Source organism: Condylura cristata, unplaced genomic scaffold (genome assembly GCF_000260355.1).
Source record: "Condylura cristata isolate star-nosed mole 26May11 unplaced genomic scaffold, ConCri1.0 scaffold00017, whole genome shotgun sequence".
Classification (NCBI taxonomy): domain Eukaryota; kingdom Metazoa; phylum Chordata; class Mammalia; order Eulipotyphla; family Talpidae; genus Condylura; species Condylura cristata.
Window position 1 is genome coordinate 1,058,777 of NW_004567118.1, and position 22,052 is coordinate 1,080,828.

Below are 22,052 nucleotides of genomic sequence, written 5' to 3' on the forward strand. Positions count from 1 at the left end.
GGGGATGGCATTAAATCTGTATATTGCTTTTGGCAGGATGGCCATTTTGATGATGTTAATTCTCCCAATCCATGAGCAGAGGATGTCTTTCCATTTCATGGTGTCTTCTTGTATTTCTTTTAACAGTAGTACTTCACTTCTTTTTAAGGCTTAAGCAATAGTCCATTGTATTTAACAACTCACAGTTTGGGAACAGATATTTTCAAATTATCTGCCTGGAATATCCAGAATAAATAAAGAACTATTATGATTCCATGAATTTAACTGCGGGTTAAAGCACTGCACTAAGAAGCTTAAGCCACTTCCCCATGAGTTCGATCCCCAGCCTGCCACGGAGGGGATCCACATGGCGTGGCAGACCACACCTTTTTTGTCCATCCATCACTTAACAGGCATTTGAGTAGTTTTCAATTGCTCACTACCAGAACTGATGCTGCTGTGAACATTCATGCACAATGCACACCTGGGTGTAGAATTGCTGGGTTATGTGGTAACTTTGTGTTGAAATTTTTGAGGAACTCCCAAACTGTTTTCTACAGCAAACCTTTTTATTTGTACAATTCTGCCAACAGTATACGAAGGTCCTAATGTCTTCAGATTCTCATCACAGTATTTGTTTGCTGCCTGAGTACAGCCATCTCAGTGTGTGTAAAGTGGTATCTCGTGGTGACTTCGGCTTGCATTTCCTAGTGACTTAAGACACAGAATAGCTGTTCATGTGCTCTGTAGAGAAATGTCTCCAAATCATTTGCCATAAAAAAGCTGGTTGTGTTTAGCTTTTCATGGAATTGTAACAGTTCTTTATTTATTATGGATATTCCAGGCAGATAATTTGAAAATATCTGTTCCCATACTGTGAGTTGTCATTCACATTCTTGATAGTGAACTTTGAAGCAAAAAGTTTTAAATTTTTAGGAAGTTTGATTTATTTTTCCTTTGGTTCTGTATCTTTTCGGTACTGTACCTAAACTGTTCCTCAATCCAAAGTCTTATAGATTTACCCCTGAATTTTAGAAGTATGGCATGAAATGTAGAGTCCAACTTTGTTATTTTGCATGTGGATGGATAGTTGTCACATTGACTTGACCTGACACCACCTTTGCTGATACCAGTAGACCTTTAAACATGCTTATTTCTGGACTGTCAATTCTGTCCCACTGATTTATATCTATCCGTAAGCCAGGACCATCCTGTGATTGCTGTAGCTTTAAGTTAGGCTTTAAAGCAGGACAAGTAAGTTTGTTTTTCTTTATCAAGATCGTTTTAACTAATCTGGGTCCTTCGAATTGTCAAATGAATTTTAGAATTGTGAGTTGAGTTGCCATAGGATTTAGCTTGTCAATTTCTGGAAAGAAGTTAACTGGAATTTTAGTGGGTATTGTGCTGAAACTATAAATCAATTTGGGAAGTAGTACCATCTTAACAATATTACTCTGATCATTAACAGGACATGTCTTTACATTTGTTTAGATCTTTATTTTCTTTCAAGGTGCTTTATAGTATGTGAGTCTTACACTTTGGTTAAATTTTTCCTAAGCATTTTTATGCTATTACCCATAGAATATTTTAATTTTGTTTTTTAATTACCCTTTGCTAATAGGCAATAATCCAACTAATTATTACATATTGGTCTTCTACCAACTCATTTATTGGTGCTAATGTTTTATTTCTATATTCCCGAGAACATATCTTGTGGCCTTTCAGTTTCCCAAGAATATTTTGGAACATTGCAAAGTCTTTATGGACATGCCTCAACCTTTACTTTTAAGCTTTTGGCTAGGCTATTTTTTGTCCCAGTTGTTACCCATGTAAAAACATTTATCCATGATTGTTTTCCAAAAATGGCCCCTGAGGAGAAGTTTTCAACTCTGGGCATCTCTCAGTCGAGTTAGATCTTCAAGTAAGGTCTTACTGGGAACCACCAGACAAGTAAAACAGTGGCAGTTCTTCAGGAATGAAGCTTTGAGGAGCTCCATTTTGCTCCTCTGGTATCTGAGTGCGGGCTGTTTTTTTCCAGTCTATCGCTGGAATAAAGGATAATGGCATAGGATAAGTTAAAGATACATTTCACTGTTCTTACAATTACCAGTGTTGCAGAATTTCCAGAGTTCTGAAATAGTAGACCATGATAATTTTGCCAGTATTTTGTTGTTGATTTTATTGGGGGGGGGGCCACTAAATTTTCAGATATCCTTATTCTGCCATTTTTATTAACTCATCTAAACATGGTTTTAAATTTCTAGTCTCAGTGACAATAGAGGATAACTAAATACTTGATCATGAGAGATGATTAAGGAAAATAAATACAAGAGAAAGTGTAATTCTTAGAGCTTCTCTCAGAATGGATAGATGAACTTTGAAAAGGTTATTTATTTAGTGCTCTCAGAAATGAAGTTTAAAGTAACAGTTGTTTTAAACCTCCTTTATTCATTCTGGCTTTGGAGTCAGAACTGACTTTAAATTCAGCGCTGCCTCTTACAAACTAGACAATCTAGGACAAGTTATAGAACCTCTCTGTGCCTCAGTTTCCTCAATTGTAAAATGGAGTATTAATAATGTCTACCACAAAAGGTTATTGTGAAGATTAAATGTGAAATGCTGATCACAGATTCCTGGCAACCCAATAGCTATTGTGATAATTATCTTTGTAATATTCTGCAAAAGTATACTTCATGATTCTTGACTTAAGCTAAAGCCAGATTTCTCTCCTTTCTTCCTGTTTTGCTTTGGCAATTTTTTTTTCTTATTTGTTTTAAAGAATTGAGAAGAAAATCTTTTCCAGCATTTTGGAATAAAAATTGGTGTCAAAAATTAATTTGTTCATTTTATTGTTATGTAAACAATGTTATTTGGTTGTTCAACAATCATTTCTTAAATGCCTAATAAATAGCAGGTATTTATGTCAGACAGGATGAAATAAAATATGGTCCTGCCCTCCAGGAGCTGACAGTCCAGAAGGCCAGCAGCAGGCAGGGGTTCTATCTCCTTGCAAGCGTGCACAGGGGAGTGTACAATGAGGGGTGCTGTCACCACTTCCTCTGAGACTCAGCCCTTCTTTGGCTCCAAAACCAGGGAATTAGGGCTATTTTTAATCCACCTGGGTAGATTAAAGTTCTAAGTTGTTTAACGTCTTAAAGATTAAAGAAAAGCACTTTCAGTTATGGAAAACACTAGAAATATTATTTCCTTACAGTAAGGACTTCTACTAGCATAGTCACTAAGATTTTCAAATTGAGAAGTTTTTTGGCATATTTATTCTGTGCTGTTCACTTTTCTCTCTTTTTCTTTCTTTCTCCACTTTATCATCTAAATTTCCATAGGAAGAGTGCTTTACACATTCTAAGTGTGACTTATAGGTAAACACAGAAAATGAGGTTTTTAACTTCAAGGTTCATACCAAATGTGTGTGTGTGTGTATAGATATATATGTAAACTTTCATAGTGATTTTTGAAAATACAAGTAAATTTAATTTCATTGTATTTTTTAGAATTCTCAGTCGTAATCCTCTGACAACTGTTGAAGATTCGTTTCTTTTTAAATTGCCAGCATTGAAATATTTGTAAGTATTGTAACAACCTCATGTCTCATGAGATTATTTCTGTTCTTTTTTACTTTTGTAAAAAAAATTTTTAATTGAGTTATCGAAATAAGAGTTACTGCCATACAAGCTAGAAAGGATTTTAAAAGAATGTATATGGGTAAGACAGCCAGCAGAGGAGGAGAGCAATGTGCTGGAGAAAACATATAGATAGGGAACATTTAGAAATACCATTTTCCCCAGAAAGCAAAGAGGAAAAAAGTTATGTATTAGTGTTTAAAGAAAATAGGAGAGGCAGAAGGCAGATATAGTTGAAAACAAAAAATAGGACAGTGTTTAAAAAATAAGGTTACACTATCCAATACAAAGAAAAGTTGATGAAATTCAACCTGATGAAAATAATTTTTTTTCATTAGGAGCGCTCTGTAATTATTACCTATGGCAAATAAACTCTGAGATCTGGCTTTACAGAGAAGCCGGAATTGAATTAGTCATGTCATTAAGTATCTCGTTAAGCAGAGTGATTTTGTATTTGGCTTCATATCATGAATGTTTGACTTCGTTCCTCAGAGATATGGGAACAACACAAGTGTCACTTGGAACAATTGAGAGCATCCTCATGATGACCCTTGAGTTGGAAAAACTGTAAGTTGACTTTCCTCACATTTATTTTTACTTAGTTGTTATTTTAGGTTTCTTTCATTATTTTCATAGGTTTATTGAAGTAGAGTTCTCAGGCAGTAAAATTCACTCTCTCTAAGTGTAATAGTAAAGTGGCTTCTGAGAAACATATAGTTAAGTAACTACCACCACTTTGAGATACAGGACACTTCTATCACCCCAAAAAGATCTCTTCATGACCCTTTATGGTCAACCTGATCCTATGGTCAAGCAGCCCCTGGCAGACACCAAACTGATTTTTGTCCTTATGGCTTTGCCTTTCCCAGAATGTCTTATGGCTGTGTTAATACAGTAGGTACCGCTTGTGTTTTGTTTATTTCATTTAGCATAATCCTTTGGAGATTCTTCCTTCCTGTTGCCCCTCTGTGCAGTTCACTCCTTTTTATTGCTAAGTAGTGCTCTAGTTATGTTACTATACCAACGTGTTTATGCACTCATCATTTTATGAACATCTGAGTTGCTTCTAGTTTGGGGGCTACTCTGAATAAAGCTGCTAAAAACACTGACATGCACATCTTCACGTGATCATGTTTTCATTTCCTTGGGTAAATACCTAAGGGTGGGCTTGCTACATCATATGCTAAGAACATAAAGAACTTTTTTGTTCTAGAAAAGAGTCATAAAGGGCTGAAAGTTTTGGAAGAACCTCAAAACATTAGAATCCTAAAAACAGTAACTAATAGACAACAATCATTAATAACTGTTACACATAAGAGGCACAACCAAATGGACATTTCTAGTTGTAGATCAGCTCTTTAATACACCACCAGACTGCTTTCGAGAGGCTGCACGCTCGGCAGCGGCGTATGCGCTGGCTTGCTCCATGTTCTTACCCGCTGCTGACGTTTGTAACAAACATTTTTAGCCTGTTAACCGGTGGGTGGGCGTGTCTCATTGTGGTTTTAACTTGTATTTCTCTAGCAGTTGACAATGCTTAGTGTCTATTCATTTGAGCAAATATCTTTTTTATTAAGTGTATTCAAATCCATTTTTAATTGTTTTGATTTTTTAAATTGTCCAGTTTTGACCAATCTTGACTTTGTTATTGCTTAGCTACATGATGTGGGTTAAATCAAGCTGCTTTTATGCCTAAAATAATTCTTAGTATATATACTTACCACTCACAAGTAGGAATTGAGAAGCGAACTGTAGATGCTGGGGACTTTAGCTCTTCTTAGAAGTCTGCTGTCTTGCTGAGTCCTCTCAACCCAAGTTAGGCTTTCAGGTTGGGAGGAGACATTTCTGAATGAAACTGCAATCCGTATTATCCATTGTCACTCCTACTACGTTTATCTGAGGCGTACTTTACACCCACTGCCGCCTTCCCGTCTATTGGCCAACTCTGTCCTCTATAATTTTACACTGTTTAAAAGCAACAGTTGGTAAGCTGGGCCCTACCCAGCTCTTTGGGTAGACGCCCCAAGAATTCCTTCTGAGACACCCCTGTATTGGCTTTGACCTGCCCTTTCTACCTAGGTGAGTAACTTCTTTACCACTAATTTTACTACATATGTTTCCACTTACAGAATTTTACCAAGTCGTCTGGCCTGCTGTCTCTGTCAATTTAAAAATACCATTGAGGTGGTCTGCAAGACAGTCAAGCTGCACTGTGATAGCGAATGTCTGACAAACACCACACGTTGTGGTGAGTCCCGATTGCCTGATGATCAGCTTTTATTTTACTTGTTTAAAATTTTAGCTAGTAATATAGTTGTGTAATTTTTATTCAGTCAGAGTTCAGCTCCCTAAATTTCTGAGAACTACGCCCTCGTGGGAAGTCAGCCTCCACTACATGAGGATGGAGGGAGGGGTGAACCTTAGGGTCACATGTTATTCACATGTGGCTCAGTGCTTTGCCCTCAGATGGGAACTCACTCCTATGCAGTACCTCAGTTTATAAACTTATTTTATATGTAGTAGGTCTCAAATGCCCTTTGCCTTGTAGTAGAAAGGTAAATTTTCATTTATTGTGTTTGTTTTCGCAATTTTATAAAATAATTTAAGTGCTACTGCTTTTTTCAATTAAGAATGTTTTTAATTTGTTAGTCACTTACACGTGTATATGACTTCAGGGTTACATGTTTTCTCCCTCAGTGTACACATGCTTCCCCCACCCCCACCTCCTCTCCTACGCCAGGGCCCTACTCCTTCCTCCCACTACCTCTTCTCTCCTCCCACCATCCCCTTTGGGGACCAGAAATTTTTTTCACTTAAGTTTAAGTTTGTGTTCGCCATATTTTACCAGTATATGTTTTTTGCTTATTTGTATTCCATAGATAAGTGAAATCAGTATCTCACTTTCTGACTTCTTTCACATAGTTAATCCATGTGACACTGAAGGTACTATTTAATATTTCTGAACATCTGAGTAGTGTTCCATTGAGAATATATATCACAACTTCTTTGTCTAGTTTTTAATGAATGGACACTTGAGCTGCTTCCATGATTTAGCAAAGTGGGCAGTGCTTCCATAAACAGAGGCATGCCTAAATCTTTTTCACATTTAGTGTTTTCATATTCCTTGGGCAAATATCTGTCAGAGGTTCTGCTGGGTCACTCCCAGCAGCTTCCACTTTTACTTTCTTAAGAAATCTCCATGCTCCTCCTATCTCACTACCCTGACCTCCTCTTCTGACCCTCATCACCACTAAAAGTACTTTTAATTCTTCTGGAAAAAAGACCAGAAATTGCGAATGTAAAGATAAAAATATCAGAAAACAAATGAAATGAAAGCAAAGTAAGGATGTGACATACGTTGCTTTTTCCCTTCTGCATCTTAGGACCTCAGCTATTATTTCATAGATTTAACAAATACTCCAACATGCATATCCAAGCTGGCAAATCCCTTGATCTCTACCCAGATGCCTGCCTAGATTTCAGTAAAGACAGGGTGAACATAGTGTTGTTGTTTTACTATATCCACTTCCTGTTACAGAGCCTGGGATATGTGGGGCTGGGGCCCGAGCCAAGAAATCAGTGGGTAGGTGGAAAAGGGCCTGTCTGGATAAGGGCTGTTCGTGGGTGTCATCATGGCCAGCTGTGGTTGCACCAAGAACAGGTGTACACTGCAGCAGTGGGGGAGAGGTCTCATCTCCTCTGCATCTGAGGCAGGACAGGAAGGGCTAGATGAGTGTGATATAGCAGGAGATCGACAGAGATGCTAACCAAGCTGGGGATTGTGTCTCCTTGATTCTCCATCTTTTAGGTTTCCCTCTGAGAAATAAGGCAGTATGTAATTTAGTGTGCTAATAACATCAAAAGCCTTGTATTTTCTTGAATCTTGGGCACATGTCTCTAGGAGACCAGTGGAATAATACTAAACATAGTTACTGTGTTTCATCTAGGTAGTGTTCTGAGATCTTCACTTTTTCAAAAGATAAGCTTCTCTTTTGTTTATTGCCACTAGTCAGTTGAAGTTTGGTTTATTTTTCTCCTCTAATTGACACTGAAATGTTTGCTGATACCTAATTTATTCAACGGGGATGTGCCACCATGTACCAACAGAATGCTGTCCTCTCAGTCTTTTCATTATCAAAGGCGGTCTCTTCTTTTTTGACAGATGAAGAAGCATCCATCGGGAATTCCGAAGGCTCATTCATGAAGGTCTTACAAGCTCGGAAGAAGAACACCAGCACTGAGCTGACTATTGAGCCAGAAAAGCCATCCTCAGACATAAATGGCATCAATTTTTCAGGCTTCATGAATGAGCAGCTAGACTTTAATGATGAAAGTGATGTTATTAGTGCACTAAATTACATACTGCCTTATTTCTCAGAGGGAAACCTAGAAGATGTAGAATCAACATTATTACCATTCATTAAACTTCTTTTTTCAAATGTAAAGTATGGAGATAAGCCTCTGGGTCTTTTGAAAAACGCCACAGGGAACCCTTCTCTCAAAACTGAATCTAACAATTCAACTTACAAGAAGAAATTGCAGAAACTTTATTTTCTGGAAAATTTGTTAGATGCAGAAATCCAAGAAAAAATTGATGAGGTTAAGAAGAAAGAAAGAACAGCAATGCTGATTCGTTCTAGTCTTTTAGGTCCCAAATTTAAACGCCAAATCTTTCCAAAGAAATTAAAAACTGCCCAACCACAGAAAAAGGCCAAGGCTAAAAAGAAAAGGCGGCTGAGAGTCAACAAGGTCCTTAAGAGGCTGAGGGGCCTACACAAGAGGCACTTCAAGGACGCAGGGGCTAAGGGCGGCAAGAGGAAACAGAAGTTTGTGGAGACCGTGGCCGCCAAAGGAAGGCGACTCAGAAGACCCGCCGCAAGGCAGCCGGAGCAGCTGCGCGCGCTGCGCAGGCCCAGGCTGTTGGCGGGAAACGCCTTTCCCACGGAGCCCTCGCGCGCAGAGGAGCGTGAGGCAGCAGTCGCTTCTTCCCTGAAACACTCCTTGGGGAGCTCTTCAGACTCCGCTCTTCCCCAGCCCTTACCCGAGACGAAAAATAAGTCTAAAGACTTAAGCTACACTCTTTATGTTCTCGAGAATGCGGACGCTAGAGTCAGAAATATGAAGACCTCTAAACCATCACGTCCCAGGAAAAAACACCGCTTTCATAGACCTCGACCTCAAGTAGTCCACAGAACCCCCAAGACCAACGGGAATCAAAAATTCAGAAAGGAAACGTCGTCCAACAGGCCAATGCTTGCAAACAGGCCTCCATTTGCTGCAGTGAGGCGCCTCATAAATTCCCCCTCGCGGGAGGATTTCTCCTCCTCAGGAGAACTGAATTCTCAGGAAAATCCTTTCGCAGACTTGTTTACTCTTCCAGAACCTCCCATAGAAAACAGTACTGGGGAAAACAGTACTGAAGAAAATATTTTTGAAGAAAATATTTCTGCAGAAAACACTGCTATGCCTAAAGAAATTAGCCCTGAAATCAATGCCGATAAGAATTTTTCCTCTTCAGATTCTGCTGTGACTGCAGATAATTTTATGCCAACTGTTAAACAAACGAATGAAACACAGTGGGAATACCACGACGTGGGCACTGACTTACCTGGCAGGCCTACAAGTTCCACATTTTTGCCGTTTTCCTCACCCGGTGATCAGTTTGAAATTCAACTAAACCAGCAGTTACGGTCCCTCATCCCCAACAATGACGTGAGAAGGCTCATTGCTCATGTTATCCGGACTTTGAAAATGGACTGTTCTGAGACCCAAGTGCAACTGGCCTGTGCCAAGCTCATCTCCAGGACAGGTCTCCTGATGAAGCTGCTGAGTGAGCAGCAAGAAGTAAAGGTGTCCAAGGCAGAATGGGATACAGACCAATGGAAAAATGAGAACTACATCAATGAGAGCACAGAAATTCAGAGTGAACAGAAAGAGCAAAAGTCAAGTGAGGTGAGGACAACTCCAAAAACATATGGGGCCTGGGCTTTTAATGGGTTTGGGTCATGCCCACTTCAGGCATCCAGGCAGAAAGGCCAGGGGCTCCTAGTCTGTTCCAGGTGTTGGCCATGTCACTTTGGCAAGGACACTGACCTCCCACTCTCCTCAGTTTAGATGAGAAAGGGGGTCTAACACAAACTTGATGAACTGTGGAAGAAAATGCTAGTGGTAAGATTACACAACACATTAGATTTGATGCATTCTCTTAAGAACATATAGCTACTCACCTGGGAGAATGAGGCTTTAGAGCCCTTTAAGGATAGTTAGATGTTCTTGAATAGCTTTAAATATATAGCTGGCTTTCACTCATTCCCTCTCTTTGTTTAAAAACATTTTTTTTTTTCTAGCTCACAAAAGAAGTCCCAGGTTATGGCTATAACAACAAACTCATCTTGGCAATATCTGTGACTATCGTAGTAATGATTTTGATTGTAATCTTCTGTCTCATTGAGGTAAGAACAACAATTAATTCAGGTTTCCAAAATATAATGTATTTTGACAGCAGAGTTTCATAACCCACAAACAAAATCATTTTCCCTCCTACTATTACCTGATATTTCCAGTCACAAGGTCTGAGCTATACGTTGTTCTTTTTATTGCAAAATACATGCACAGGATCTCCTCAATGCAGGTCGTCTCTGGAATTGAAACCAAGATAACAAGCCATTATACTATTTTGAGAAGTTGAATTTAAGAATGTTAGGGTTGACATATTAAATTTCTTAAATTCAAAAGTATGTCAGTACTTAAAGTAATGACCACTCGTGTTGTCACTCTACCATGGTTTCTTTCCTTGGTGGCTGAACCGATGAAAGATAAATAATTCCCACCCTCACATGGAGCTGTAAGTCACTCTGGGAGAAAGGGCGTGGCTAAAAGAAAAGCACCATCCTGTACGTTCAGTTAGCAGCTTTCTTCTCCAGCGTGTAAGATGGTTGTCTTAAATCACCGTCAGTTAAAATACTACAGTTAATGGATCCTCCCTGGTGTGATCCACATTACAAGCTCAATCCTGGGCCAGGGAGGTGACCCACATGGTGCAAAAGACCTCTCCTGCGCTGCTTCCCCTCAGCAGTGTATTTCAGTCAGTCTGCCTGTTCTGTCCCAGACTCTGTCTCTGGTCAAGCCTCTCATCCCCTGCACCTCTGGCCTGTACCCCAGTTCTTGTATGCACAAATAAAAAAATCTTAAATAATAAGGCCCTCCCTGGTGGTGCAACAGGTTAGGACACAGCACTGCAAGCTGGCCACAGCCACTTCAATGCAAATTCTATCCTGGCCTGAAGGTGACCCACGTGGCACGGCAGACCTCTCCTGACCCACCCACAGCTCCCCTCAGCAGTGTACTTCATCAATCTGCCTATTCTGCTCCCCACTCTGTCTCTGGTGAATCCTCTCACCACCCCTGTACCTCTGGCCCAGTTCTGTATGCATAAATAAGTAAATCTTAAAAAGAAATAATAAAATACTACAGCTAAAACTTTACATCAAATTAAAGTATGTCATGTTTACAGTAGCCTCCTGGAACTTGCCTGCTTATCTTCCATTCTGTTGCATAATGGTTAGATGCTTTTCCCAGCAGGCAGATGCTAACACTCAAAGACTGCTTTCATAGCTGACAATCTTGAATCTACCAACCCAACCTGATTTTCCTTATCTTTTTGCTTTCACGGCAGCCCTCCATTCCACCAAAGGCTCCTCACCATACCTTAGTCACGCCAAGCCCATCCCTGCTTTTATCTCTGCCTTTGCCTAAAGTTCCCTTATTCCCCTCTGCCTATGGAAGGCCTGTGAGTCTCTCCAAACTCCAAACCTTTCTTCACAAAGCTTTCCCTGGCTCGCCAGCCTTTCTGGTCCTAGTCCTTACTGTTCATTTCGCCAGCGTTTCATGAAGTTATCATGATTCATCCCCTCCCCCTGAATGCTTAAAATCTTGTAATTAGATTTTTTAAATGTAGCTCTTCAAGAGAAACACCAGGGTTAACACACCATAGAGCAGAGCAGAGATGTGTATGGACCTGTTCCATTGTCGGACTTGAGTAAAACCTGACTGGAGCCTGACTGGTTGTGTTAACTGCCAAAGAGAAACGGGTCTAGTGGCTGGAAGTTAGTAAAAGTGTAGAAAAGGTGAAGAAGAGATAAACATGGGTGGTGCCATCCTGGCATTGCTCAGAAATGGAGCAGCGTCTCAGGAAGCGGACGTGGAGTTGGGCCCACTAACCAGGGTATTCCTCTGGGGGAGAGGGCTGGATATCCTGCTACCTCAGTCCTTCCCATTAAATCCTGGATGCAGCTGATGCCCCTTGCTCTTACTCTGTTTTCACCAACTAGCCTTCTGTTGGGTGCCATGGAGGCCTGTCTCTACAAAAGGTAGTTCCTGGTTGCGTAGAACAGATGTCCTGGCATTCTGATTTTGGTTAAGTCTATGGCACTGATAATGTGAGACTGCCCTCAGAGGGAGAAATGAGTTCTCTCTCAGTGAGGAAAGTCTGATTTCTGAGTTTAGGAGGCTGGGGACTAGCATGGGTCAATACAGCCAAGGCCTCTGGGAAGACAGTCACTGGCAGTTGGCCAGAGTACCCTCAGCCTCTCCAGGTGGCAAATCACTTTTCATGACTTCTGTGAACTCCATACTGCTTCCTTTGTAATTCCCTTGCATTTGTGTTTCTGTGTTTCATTATGTCCTCGTTCCATTTAGATGATCAACTTTCTACACCCAGCCTACTACTGGGTGTAGTAGACAATAATGCAGTGACAGGGAAAGGTGACTGGAATAGACAATAATAGTGTTCAAGGAAGAGATGAGGCATTATGCAATCTAATATTTATTTGAAGTAGCGTACAAATCCAGTAGCAGACAGACCCCATGTATTCCTAAGACTTTGAAATGTCACCTTTTAATATCCTAACCATTCATGTGGAAGAAAATGAATAAATAGTAATACAACAGCTGCCTAACTATTCGAACAGACACCTATTTCTCACCTTAATCAGCTGTACACATAAAAAATGTATTTCCCAGTATTTTAACTATGCCTGACAATCACAGGCAGAAGCCTTTGATAGAATTGACACCAGTAGCAAACAGCACTGATTTATGCCAAGTGTGGGACAGTTTTCCATATATTGGAAAACCTACATTGGCCCATATGCTGTCTGATAGAATCCTGCCACTCTGTGAGGAGAGTATTAGCAGCCCTTTTCCATATATGGAGATCACCTTGAGCCCCTGAGGCAAAGCCAGGAGAAGACAGTTTCTGCTGACTGTAAAGCCTATGTTCCTTATTCTACTGCACTGTTTCGGCTCCTTAAAGACCAGAACACTCAGAAGTATTTGAAATCTGATGAAAACCATGGAAAGGATTGACATGTGAAATAAAGAGAACTTTATAAATCAAAGAAGAAAAAAATACTGCGGGGGGAGTGTAAGAGCTGTGGCGAGGAGGCGGCGTGCTGACAGACGGTCCCCTCACCTGCCAGCCCTCTCTGTGTGGCTTATGAAGTCCTTTGTCACCTCATGGCATAAAAATAGTCTGGTATTTTCTTCTAGTACTTTTATAACACCTGTTAATACTTTTTGATCCATCTAAAATTTGGTTTCTAGTTCCCCCCCTCCCCCGCCACACACACACAAACATCCATCCAGTTGTTTTAAAATCTTTTTATTGTATGATTCATTCTTTCTTCACTGATGTGAACTACTGTGTATCTGGATTCTTGATCCAGTCATCTTTCCCTATTACCAGTGCCAGTACCACACGGCTAAATGCCAGCTGCTTTAGGACATACTTGACTATCTACTAGGGTAAGCTACTGCTCTTTGATCTTCTTTTTTTTTAAGATTTATTTATTTGTACATACAGAATTGGGGTACAGGCCAGAGGCTCAGGGGCGGTGAGAGGCTTCACCAGAGACAGAGTGGGGAGCAGAACAGGCAGATCGACAAAGCACACTGCTGAGGGGAACAGCGGGCGGGTCAGGAGAGGTCTGCCGCGCCATGTGGTCACCTCAGGGGCAGGCGGGAATCGAACTCATGCGGAAGCGGCTTTAGCTTCTCAGTGCAGTGCTTTAACCCGCTGTGCCACCAGGGAGGGCCATTGACCTTCTTTTTCATACATTTCATGGCGATTCTTGCATATTTTCACTACCGAATGTTAGTTGATGAATTTTAAAAACAAAAGAAAACAAAAGTCCTTACCTTGGGATTTGAATATTATCTCATCCAATTTGCAGGTTTATAATTTTTTCCATCCCTTAAACCTCCTTAACCACTTCTCTCTTCTTCTCCCTCTAAACCTCAGAAGCCTCACTTCATTTGTCAGTTCCTCTAGTTTTTTTTTTCTTAAAGATTTATTTATTTGTGAATACAGAACTGCAGTACAGGTCAGAGGTACAGGGGTGAGAAGATTCACCAGAGACAGAGTGGGGAGTAGAACAGGAAGACTGATGAAGTACACTGCTGAGGGGAACAGTGGGAGGGTCGGGAGAAGTCTGCTGTGCCATGTGGGTCAGCTCCCTGACTGGGGATTGAACTTGTGCTGCAGTGGCTGTGATAATTTCATAGTGCTGTGCTTTAACCTGTTGCACCACTAGGGAGGGCCCATCCTCTAATTTGTGTGTTTTGTTTTGTCAAATTGTCCACTCTGTAAAGTCCAACATGTGTCCATTCTGGTTTGCTTTACTGCACATATTTCCCTTGTTTCTGTAAACAGAAACATTTGTCTTTCCTTAAGGCTCATTTTTTCTTTTACATGAGTTTTAATGTTACATTAAAAATTATATTAACATTAAAAATTAAAGTTTTAAATATTTAATCAAAGTTCTTACATTTTGTTATGTTCATTCTTCATATTTTATGCATATTTTATTCGTATTGTAAGTGGGGTACTTCTAGTTTTTTATTTTATTTTATTTATTATTATTATTTTTTTAAAGATTTATTTATTTATTCATATAGAACTGGAGTACAGGCCAGAGATGCGGAGGGTGAGCGGATTCACCAGAGATAGAGCAGGGAGCAGAACAGGCAGATCAATGAAGTACACTGCTGAGGGGAGCAGCGGGCAGGTCAGGAGAGGTCTGCCACGCCATGTGGTCACCTCAGGGGCAGGCGGGAATGGAACTCATGCGGAAGTGGCTTAAGCTTTCCAGTGTTGTGCTTTAACCCACTGCGCCACCAGGAAGGGCCCACTTCTAGTTTTTTAATTAGTTCTTCATAATATATGTAGAAAAGCTATGGGATTTGTACGTTGATTTCTTGATTTTACATTTGGTAAACTTTTCCTATTACTTCCAATAGAATTTTAGTTGATTCTTTTGGTTTTTTTAAGTTACCCATTATTTCATATGGAAGTATGTTGTTTCTTCCTTTCTAATAATTCATTTTTCTTATTATATTGATTGTTTCCTCAACAGTGACAAATAGCAGTAACAGTGGGCATCCTACTTTAGTTCTTGACTTAAAAAAAATGATGCTGTTTATGTTTTAGGTGTAGCTTTATTCTATAAATCTTATTTGGAACTACATATTGAATGTTGTAACAATCAATAAAATGTATTTGGTATCTGCATGCAAGATCCTAAGTTAGGTACTAACAGAAAAATCAGAGGAGAAAATGCCCCTGCTCTCAAAAAAGTTATCATCTCAGTGGGTAAATAAGACCCAGAAGGAATAAGAAAGATTTTAGAGGTAATGGTCGTGGTAGTAGATAATCATGATCACATTTTCTTCCAAAACAGATTTATTCTCATAGAACAGCATCAGAGAGAGAAGATAAGGAAGGAAGATCAAGGTAAATACTGGCCTGGCAATTTTCAAAATAGAATTTTAGAGCTAGAGATTAAAATGTACTTGTTTGAGCCTCATTTTAGAATGAGGAGCCCAGCAAAGACAGGAAGAACACTTAGTTATCCGAATGTGCTGACCAGAGTCAGCAAGACTAGCCGCTGGCCAGCAGAGTTGGGTGGGGCTGCACAGAGGCACCCGCTGCGCCAGCCCGTCAGGGACGAGCACGGAGGGGGTGGGGGGGGAGGGTTTGAGTTGTTCCTGTCCCAGCGAGTGGTGGGCTGCGAGCTACATTTTAAGTCTCAATTCAGGACATACATGTTTTATAGACATAGGTCGTTTGTAAAACACAATGGTAATACACTCTGATTTTTTTCCTCTTCTACTCATAGTCAAAAAGAATGCTTTGTGTTTGACTGTGTTTGGGACCTTTAAACTGACTTTCACACTCAGCCTGCAGTGTGAGCTAGTGAGCTACATGACTGCCGGTTGGGCTCAGGGATTTACCTGGTGGGAGTCAACGTAGAAGATAAACGCTAGGGCAATAGAAACGACTTCCTTCCAGCACACACTGCCTGTGCCACAAAGCCAGAGGGGCTTAGTAAAAAGTGCCCGGGAGTCTAGTACTTTAGGCCAGTGCAGTAGTGCAGTTTGTTCGCTGCAGGAGTGCTCTTGGTGAGTGGGGCTAGAAATCCTGCCTGTATTGCATGCAACCACACACAGTCTCCCCCAGGACACTGGGGACATAAAGAACTCCTGGATGTCCAGCATGCATGGAACTATTTTCAAGATCCCAGGTCTGTGGTGGCTTTGCTCCTTGTCATTCTGACCGAGGTACCCACTGCATCCAGAGGGACTCATGTGGGAACATGGACAGTGGCATGAATCGCTAAAACTCTGTGTATTCTTTCCCAAGGGGCTTCTTTGGATTTCTGCTGCAAAGGAGATGTTTGTCGGAAACTGAGACACAGGTAGCTTCGTGGAAATGAAGTGCTGTTGGCTAGAGAAAGCAGAGGACATGCAAAATTAACATGTCCCTTTCTACTCCCTAGGAGGGCTTTTTCTGGAGAAGGCGGCCACTCTGGCTTAGGGACATGTACAGACCCCTTAATGCCACACGCAAGAAAAACATGGCACAGAAGCTACATGACAAGGACTCTTCTGACGAGGATGAGATCTTCAAAAAGGATGCGGGGTAAGTGATTAGGACAGTTTAACAGGTTGGTCTGAAGTGAGCAGTGATGAGAAGTTTAACTGTCGGCATTATCCTTCTTCTTCCAGGGAGATCCGTGACACTCCAACAGAGAAAACTGAAGAATCTACCGAAGAGGCGGGTGAGGAGAGTGAGGCAGCTCAGGAGACCGCCACAGAGTGAACCCCATCCTGCCTCAGGCCACCTGCAAATTTTATTTTCAAATACTGACTTCACAGCATTGCTTATAAAATACTTATTTTTATCATATTAAAAAATATAAATTCATAGCCAATTCCAGCCACGTGGTAAGGACTGAAAATGTAAATACTTGAACAGTTACATACCAATAACAAGGGCCAGAGGCAAGGAAAGCAGAGCAGGAGCTGGAATCCTCCAGGCGCCAGCCCTTTCACCCAAGGCAACCTGGGGGCCTCTGCCTCAGGCCCCAGTGTAGCCAGGCCCCGAGAACTGGAAAACGAATCCCCAAGGGGTGAGGCTGTTAGGTAACAGCCTGTTCTCCCTGGCTCACCGAGTACTAGTTACTCACACATACTGGACCTCCTGCCCACAGAGGGTCCTCCACTTCTGGCCCCTCTTGTAGGGGCTTTGGATTTGCCAGAACATTGGATCACTAAACCCACACTCCCATTGCGGGGCGGGGGGAGTGGGGGAGTGGGTGGAGGAGGCTTGTCCTGTCCCCAGACACTCTTGAGCTCATGCACAAATGTGACCTCTGTCTCGGTAGGGGGTTCTCCATCCTAACAAGCTAGGGATGGAGGAAAGAAGAATGTAAGAGCAGTGACGCCCCAAGTTTGCCCTCCTGGAGCCTTTGTTTCAGAAAACACGCCCCTCCCCCGCCTCTCCTGACCTCTCCGAGTGTCAGGCGTGTGCTGCTCAGCTCCCCCAGCTCAGGCCAGCCTCCCCACTTCCTTCCTCGCCAGCACAGACCCAAGGCGCATGATTCCACGGACTAATGCAAGCATGATCGGCAGAACAGGCAGCTTCCCTGCTCCTGAAAGGAAACTCATGAATCACATTTAGAAAGCCAGTAAATGCATTCGTGTGTGAAAGAAATTGTAAACGAGCAAGATTTGGTAATTTACCAAATGGACGCCATTGAATGTCAGTGGTGTGGCAGTACGAGGTGGCGAGTGTCCTGACCGTGGGACAGGCGCTCAGCACGTATCAGCTGTCAGTGGCCCGTCTGGGTTGTCTGCGCAGGGCCAGGACACCTGCCCTCCTGGTGCCAGACCAGGTCCCCTGTGAAAACCAAGTGCTTCTGTGTGGTGACTTCGGTGAGCCAGCAGATATTTGCTGTACTAGAAACACAGGCTAAGCAGTAGTAACGGCAGGAAGCAGCCGCAGCCCTCACTGACCATCTGCCGGCTTGGTGCCCAGCCCCGAGTTAGGCATTTTATAGTCTTATCTGGCCCAGCAATTTGGAGAAGCATATTCTATGATTCTCAACTGACTGATGAGGAAACAGGACTCAAAGAAGGTGGGCGCCCTCCCCAGGCCACACGGCAGCACCGCGAAGGTTTAGCTCAGGACTCTGGGACTCCCCAAAGGCTGCTAATTCTCACACTGCCCCGCGGCACAGCGCAGGGCTAGAGAAGCGTAGGCACTGCTGGCACCCAAGCGCCCTAACAATACTGAGGATGAGGTGGGTGGTGGACACATTTTCTTCCCCTGTTTGGGTCAGGCCCGGCACAAGATGCAGGAGTCACACTGTCAGGTCACAAGGACAGAAACACGCCCCCGTGCCAGCTCAAATTCTGCAATGAGAAAGGTTTTGCAACACAGAGTCAGGTCACTAGAATCTGCCTTTAGAAGAAAGAATCGAATTTACAGGTACTTTAAAGCACCAGAACTACCCTGGATATTTCAAGCAAAGTAAAGATTTTATACAATTGACTGGTGCTTATGATGGGAGGGGCGGCATCATGGAGGTGACAGTTGGGGTGACAGGATTGCACCACCAGCCCTCGGGCTACTTGACCACGCCTACTGTCATGAGACCCCGATTGCTGATACAGGCCCCCCCCCCCCCAGAAGTCAGGGAACTTCAGGAAGCCGTTGCTGAGCTCACTGCCGGCTGGTGGGGGAGTGGGGAACCCACCTGCAGCTGCAGGTCTGCCGGGTAAGGGGGCAAGAACCACTTCCGCCTCTTTCTCACGTTGCACACAAGGACATCTCACTGGCCCAGCTGCTTTTTCTTATGGGTGTTCAAGGCTTTGTAAGGGCGGGTGGCGTCGTCTCCATGGAGTAAGAATGTGGACTGCGGTCTAAGCCAGAGCCCGCAAAAGGTATTGGCACTTCAGCTGAGAAGCAGGTTGGGTACTAGACGCTGATGACACGGAGTCGTCCTCAGAGGTGACTGGAGAAACGCTTGGAGCTGATCCTTCCTTTGGTCTCAGGACAGTTCTTGCTGGGATGAAAGTCAGGTGGACTGCAGGCAGTGCAGTGTCCGAGACAACGTAGCCAAATTCCCGCAGCTCCACAAAGGCCTCAGTGAAGGGCCTTGTAGCCCCTCGTCATTTTGGCCCCTCAGCAGGGCAAAAACAAAACCACCCCAGATGTTTGCCTTTCCCAGCAGACTTAGTACTCCAAGGGAGAAGCACTGAGAGCCATGACTGACTGCAAATGCCGCCCTCACCAGTGAATTCCAAGCACGGGGCTTGTGGGACGAGAGTGTACTTCAGGGCGGCGACTCATGCAGGGCACACTGTTCCCCCAGTGCCTAAAAGGGACTATTCGGGCAACCTCAGGCGTAGGCTGGCAAAAGTTGAGAGTGGGGAACCCCAAGTTGTTGAGAGGTGTGGTGGCTATCACCGCACAGAAGACTAGAGCTTATTTGAAAAGGGATGGCCTGTGGATCTCTGGGGTGGGAACAGCAAGGGGTTGCCTTGTGAGTGCACGGAGTGTGCAGTGTCTCTGGTGTGTTACTCTGTGTGGTGTGTCGTGTACAGAACTGCACTGCCTGGTATGGCCACCTACACACGCGTGTGTCCAAACGCCACCTACATTTACATTAAATTCAGCGAGCTTCAGGGCCCTCCCTGGTGGTGCAAGAGATTAAGTTGCAGCATTATGAAGCTACCCACAGCCCACTGCAGCACGAGTTCAATCTTGGCCAGGGAGGTGACCCACAGGGCACAGCAGACCTTCCCTGACCCACCCGCTGCCCCCTCAGCAGTGTATTTCAGTCCATCTGCCTGTTCTGCTCCCCACTCTGTCTCTGGGGAATCCTCTCAAACACCCCATCCCCACATCTCTGGCCTGTACCCCAGTTCTTGTATGCATAAATAAATCTTTAAAGAAATAAAAGTCCACTCCAAGGTCACACTGGTCACAGCAGGCACCTGTGGCCAGTGGCTGTCATGCCGGTGCTGTGCTGTTGGATGATGATGGTATAGAACGTCTCGAAGGACACACACGACACCGGAAATGGTGACCGCTGTCAGGGAAGGAAACTGGGAAGCTGCAGCACCGTGTTTACTTTGTCCATTCTGAATATTCCATCATGTGCTTGCGTTTAAAAGACAATATTTTTTAGAAAGCTGGAATTAGAACTCCCCAAATAGGGCCACTGTACCAGGACAATGATTCCCAGGAATGATTTGGCAATCTATCCAAAACAAAATAGAATGACTGCCCTCTCTTTGCCCCACAACTTAAACTTTTAGCTCCTCCCAGCCTCCATCTCTCTGCTCCTGCCTGCTGCTCCAGGCAACAGAGGGAAACAAGGAGAAAGGGCAGGTAAAAGGGAAACTCAGCAGCTACCAGTCCTGGTGGCAGTTTTTCTCCTGGGACATGCATGCAGCTGCTTATGTTAGTGCACGCGAGGAAACCGCAGCCGCAGGGAGGGGACCCCTAGTTCTGTCACAGCTCCGCAGGAAACGCTATGCCCTCCAGGGGCCTCGTCCTGAGCAAGGTGAGAACTGGGGTCATTGGGGCTCAGGACACCGCTTGTGACCTGCATCCGGGCAGGTTAAGGTGGCAGCGGGGGGGAGGGGCGCAGTGTGCACCACCAATCGGTGCTTTGAGAGAAACAGTGGCCCCAGGTGGAGAAGGAGAGGCAGAAGCTTCCCCAGGAGCAGTGACCACAGAAGGCCAGCTGGCGCCTCTCGTGCATGTGTGTGCCAAGATGCATGCTTTGGTTTTTTCCTGAAAAAGAGGAAGAAAAAATAAAACATTTTCTAGAGTTAACTTTTTTGTTCAAAAGTATTTCAGTATGGTCTTGTGGGCAACCGGGAAGACATTTTGAACTTTGTTTTTGAAATTTATTTGGAGAAACCCCCCAGTCCCCCAAAAAAAACAAAAATAGAAGGGGAAATAAAGCAAACCCAAATGCTCACTGCCACCCCTTACACCTCCCTCACCCTTTCTCCACCCCCACTGGCCTCACCTCCAGTGACCAAGTCAATTCGGCTATCAATGCCTACTGACTTATTTTTATTTTGCTTTCTCAGCTCATTTAGTTTTCTTATATCCCCATATATGGAAATCATTTGATATTGGTGGTTCTCTTTCTGGCTAACTTCACTTTACATAATCCCCTCAAGGTCCTTCCATGATAGGCAAATGGGCAGAATTTCGTCTTTTCTTCTAGGGGAATATTGTCCCATCTTTATCCAGTCACCTATCAGTGGGTAACGTAGGTTATTGTAATCAGTGATGAACCAAATATAACTACATTATGTCACGGACAGAGATCATATAGTTAAAGTATATGCATGTTATTGACATCTTGCATCTTCCGTTGAGAGAGAGCTATTCTCCCCAATTAATATATTGTTGGGCCTGACTAGTAATTCCGCCCCTCTGCCTTCCTTTGAGTCTGTGTGACCCCTCCCTAAGCCCAAAAGATATGCAGGCAGATACCACACCCTAGTGTTAATCCCTGGGACAGGTCGAAATTGGATTATGATAAACAAGCCCTTGTGTGGTTGAATTGTGACACAAGCTGTGATGCTTGTTAATCTTTGAATTCATTTGCTAAGTTGAATTTGTGCAGGCTATGACTCCTGTAAAGGTTAATGAGGCCTATATATTCCCTGACATCCCTCTGGTCAGGGTCTTGCTTCCCTTGTGTGGCCTGCATTCCTGCAAGAAAGCTTGACCCCAGCTAGCTGGCTCAATAAACTCCACTTGCTTGTGCATCTCTAGTTCTGTCCTTTGTCAAGGGAGGCAACCGGGTGATTTCGGACCTTAACAAGATGAGGAAACTGAGATATTGGGGGGTGGGGGGAAGTGGGCTAAATAACTTGCCCAAGTTCACAAAGATAATGAGATATCACCAACTGTTATGTTCCAGAAGAAAAGAGATCCAACTAATACAGGCTTAAACCAAAAATGTCCTACAGTACATGGGCTCACATAAGTGGGGGTGAGGGGTGGGGAGGGGAGGTGGCCTATGAGCTTAAAGCTAGCTGCATCTGGGGAGCAAACAACAC

The 22,052-nt window shown here is 43.2% G+C and overlaps 1 protein-coding gene across 1 annotated transcript in view; it reads left to right on the forward strand.

Moving 5' to 3' along the window:
* Window positions 1-16,776, forward strand: part of LOC101632737 (leucine-rich repeat-containing protein 37A-like) — a 40,592-nt gene extending 23,816 nt beyond the window's left edge. Inside the window, exons 8-17 of the mRNA XM_012726026.1 lie at window positions 3,489-3,560; window positions 4,110-4,184; window positions 5,747-5,865; window positions 7,780-8,057; window positions 8,322-9,569; window positions 9,965-10,069; window positions 15,356-15,408; window positions 16,318-16,372; window positions 16,454-16,596; window positions 16,683-16,776. Coding sequence (XP_012581480.1) covers window positions 3,489-3,560; window positions 4,110-4,184; window positions 5,747-5,865; window positions 7,780-8,057; window positions 8,322-9,569; window positions 9,965-10,069; window positions 15,356-15,408; window positions 16,318-16,372; window positions 16,454-16,596; window positions 16,683-16,776 — 2,242 coding nt within the window. The remainder of the gene's footprint in view (window positions 1-3,488; window positions 3,561-4,109; window positions 4,185-5,746; window positions 5,866-7,779; window positions 8,058-8,321; window positions 9,570-9,964; window positions 10,070-15,355; window positions 15,409-16,317; window positions 16,373-16,453; window positions 16,597-16,682) is intronic.
* The last annotated feature ends 5,276 nt before the right edge of the window (window positions 16,777-22,052 follow it).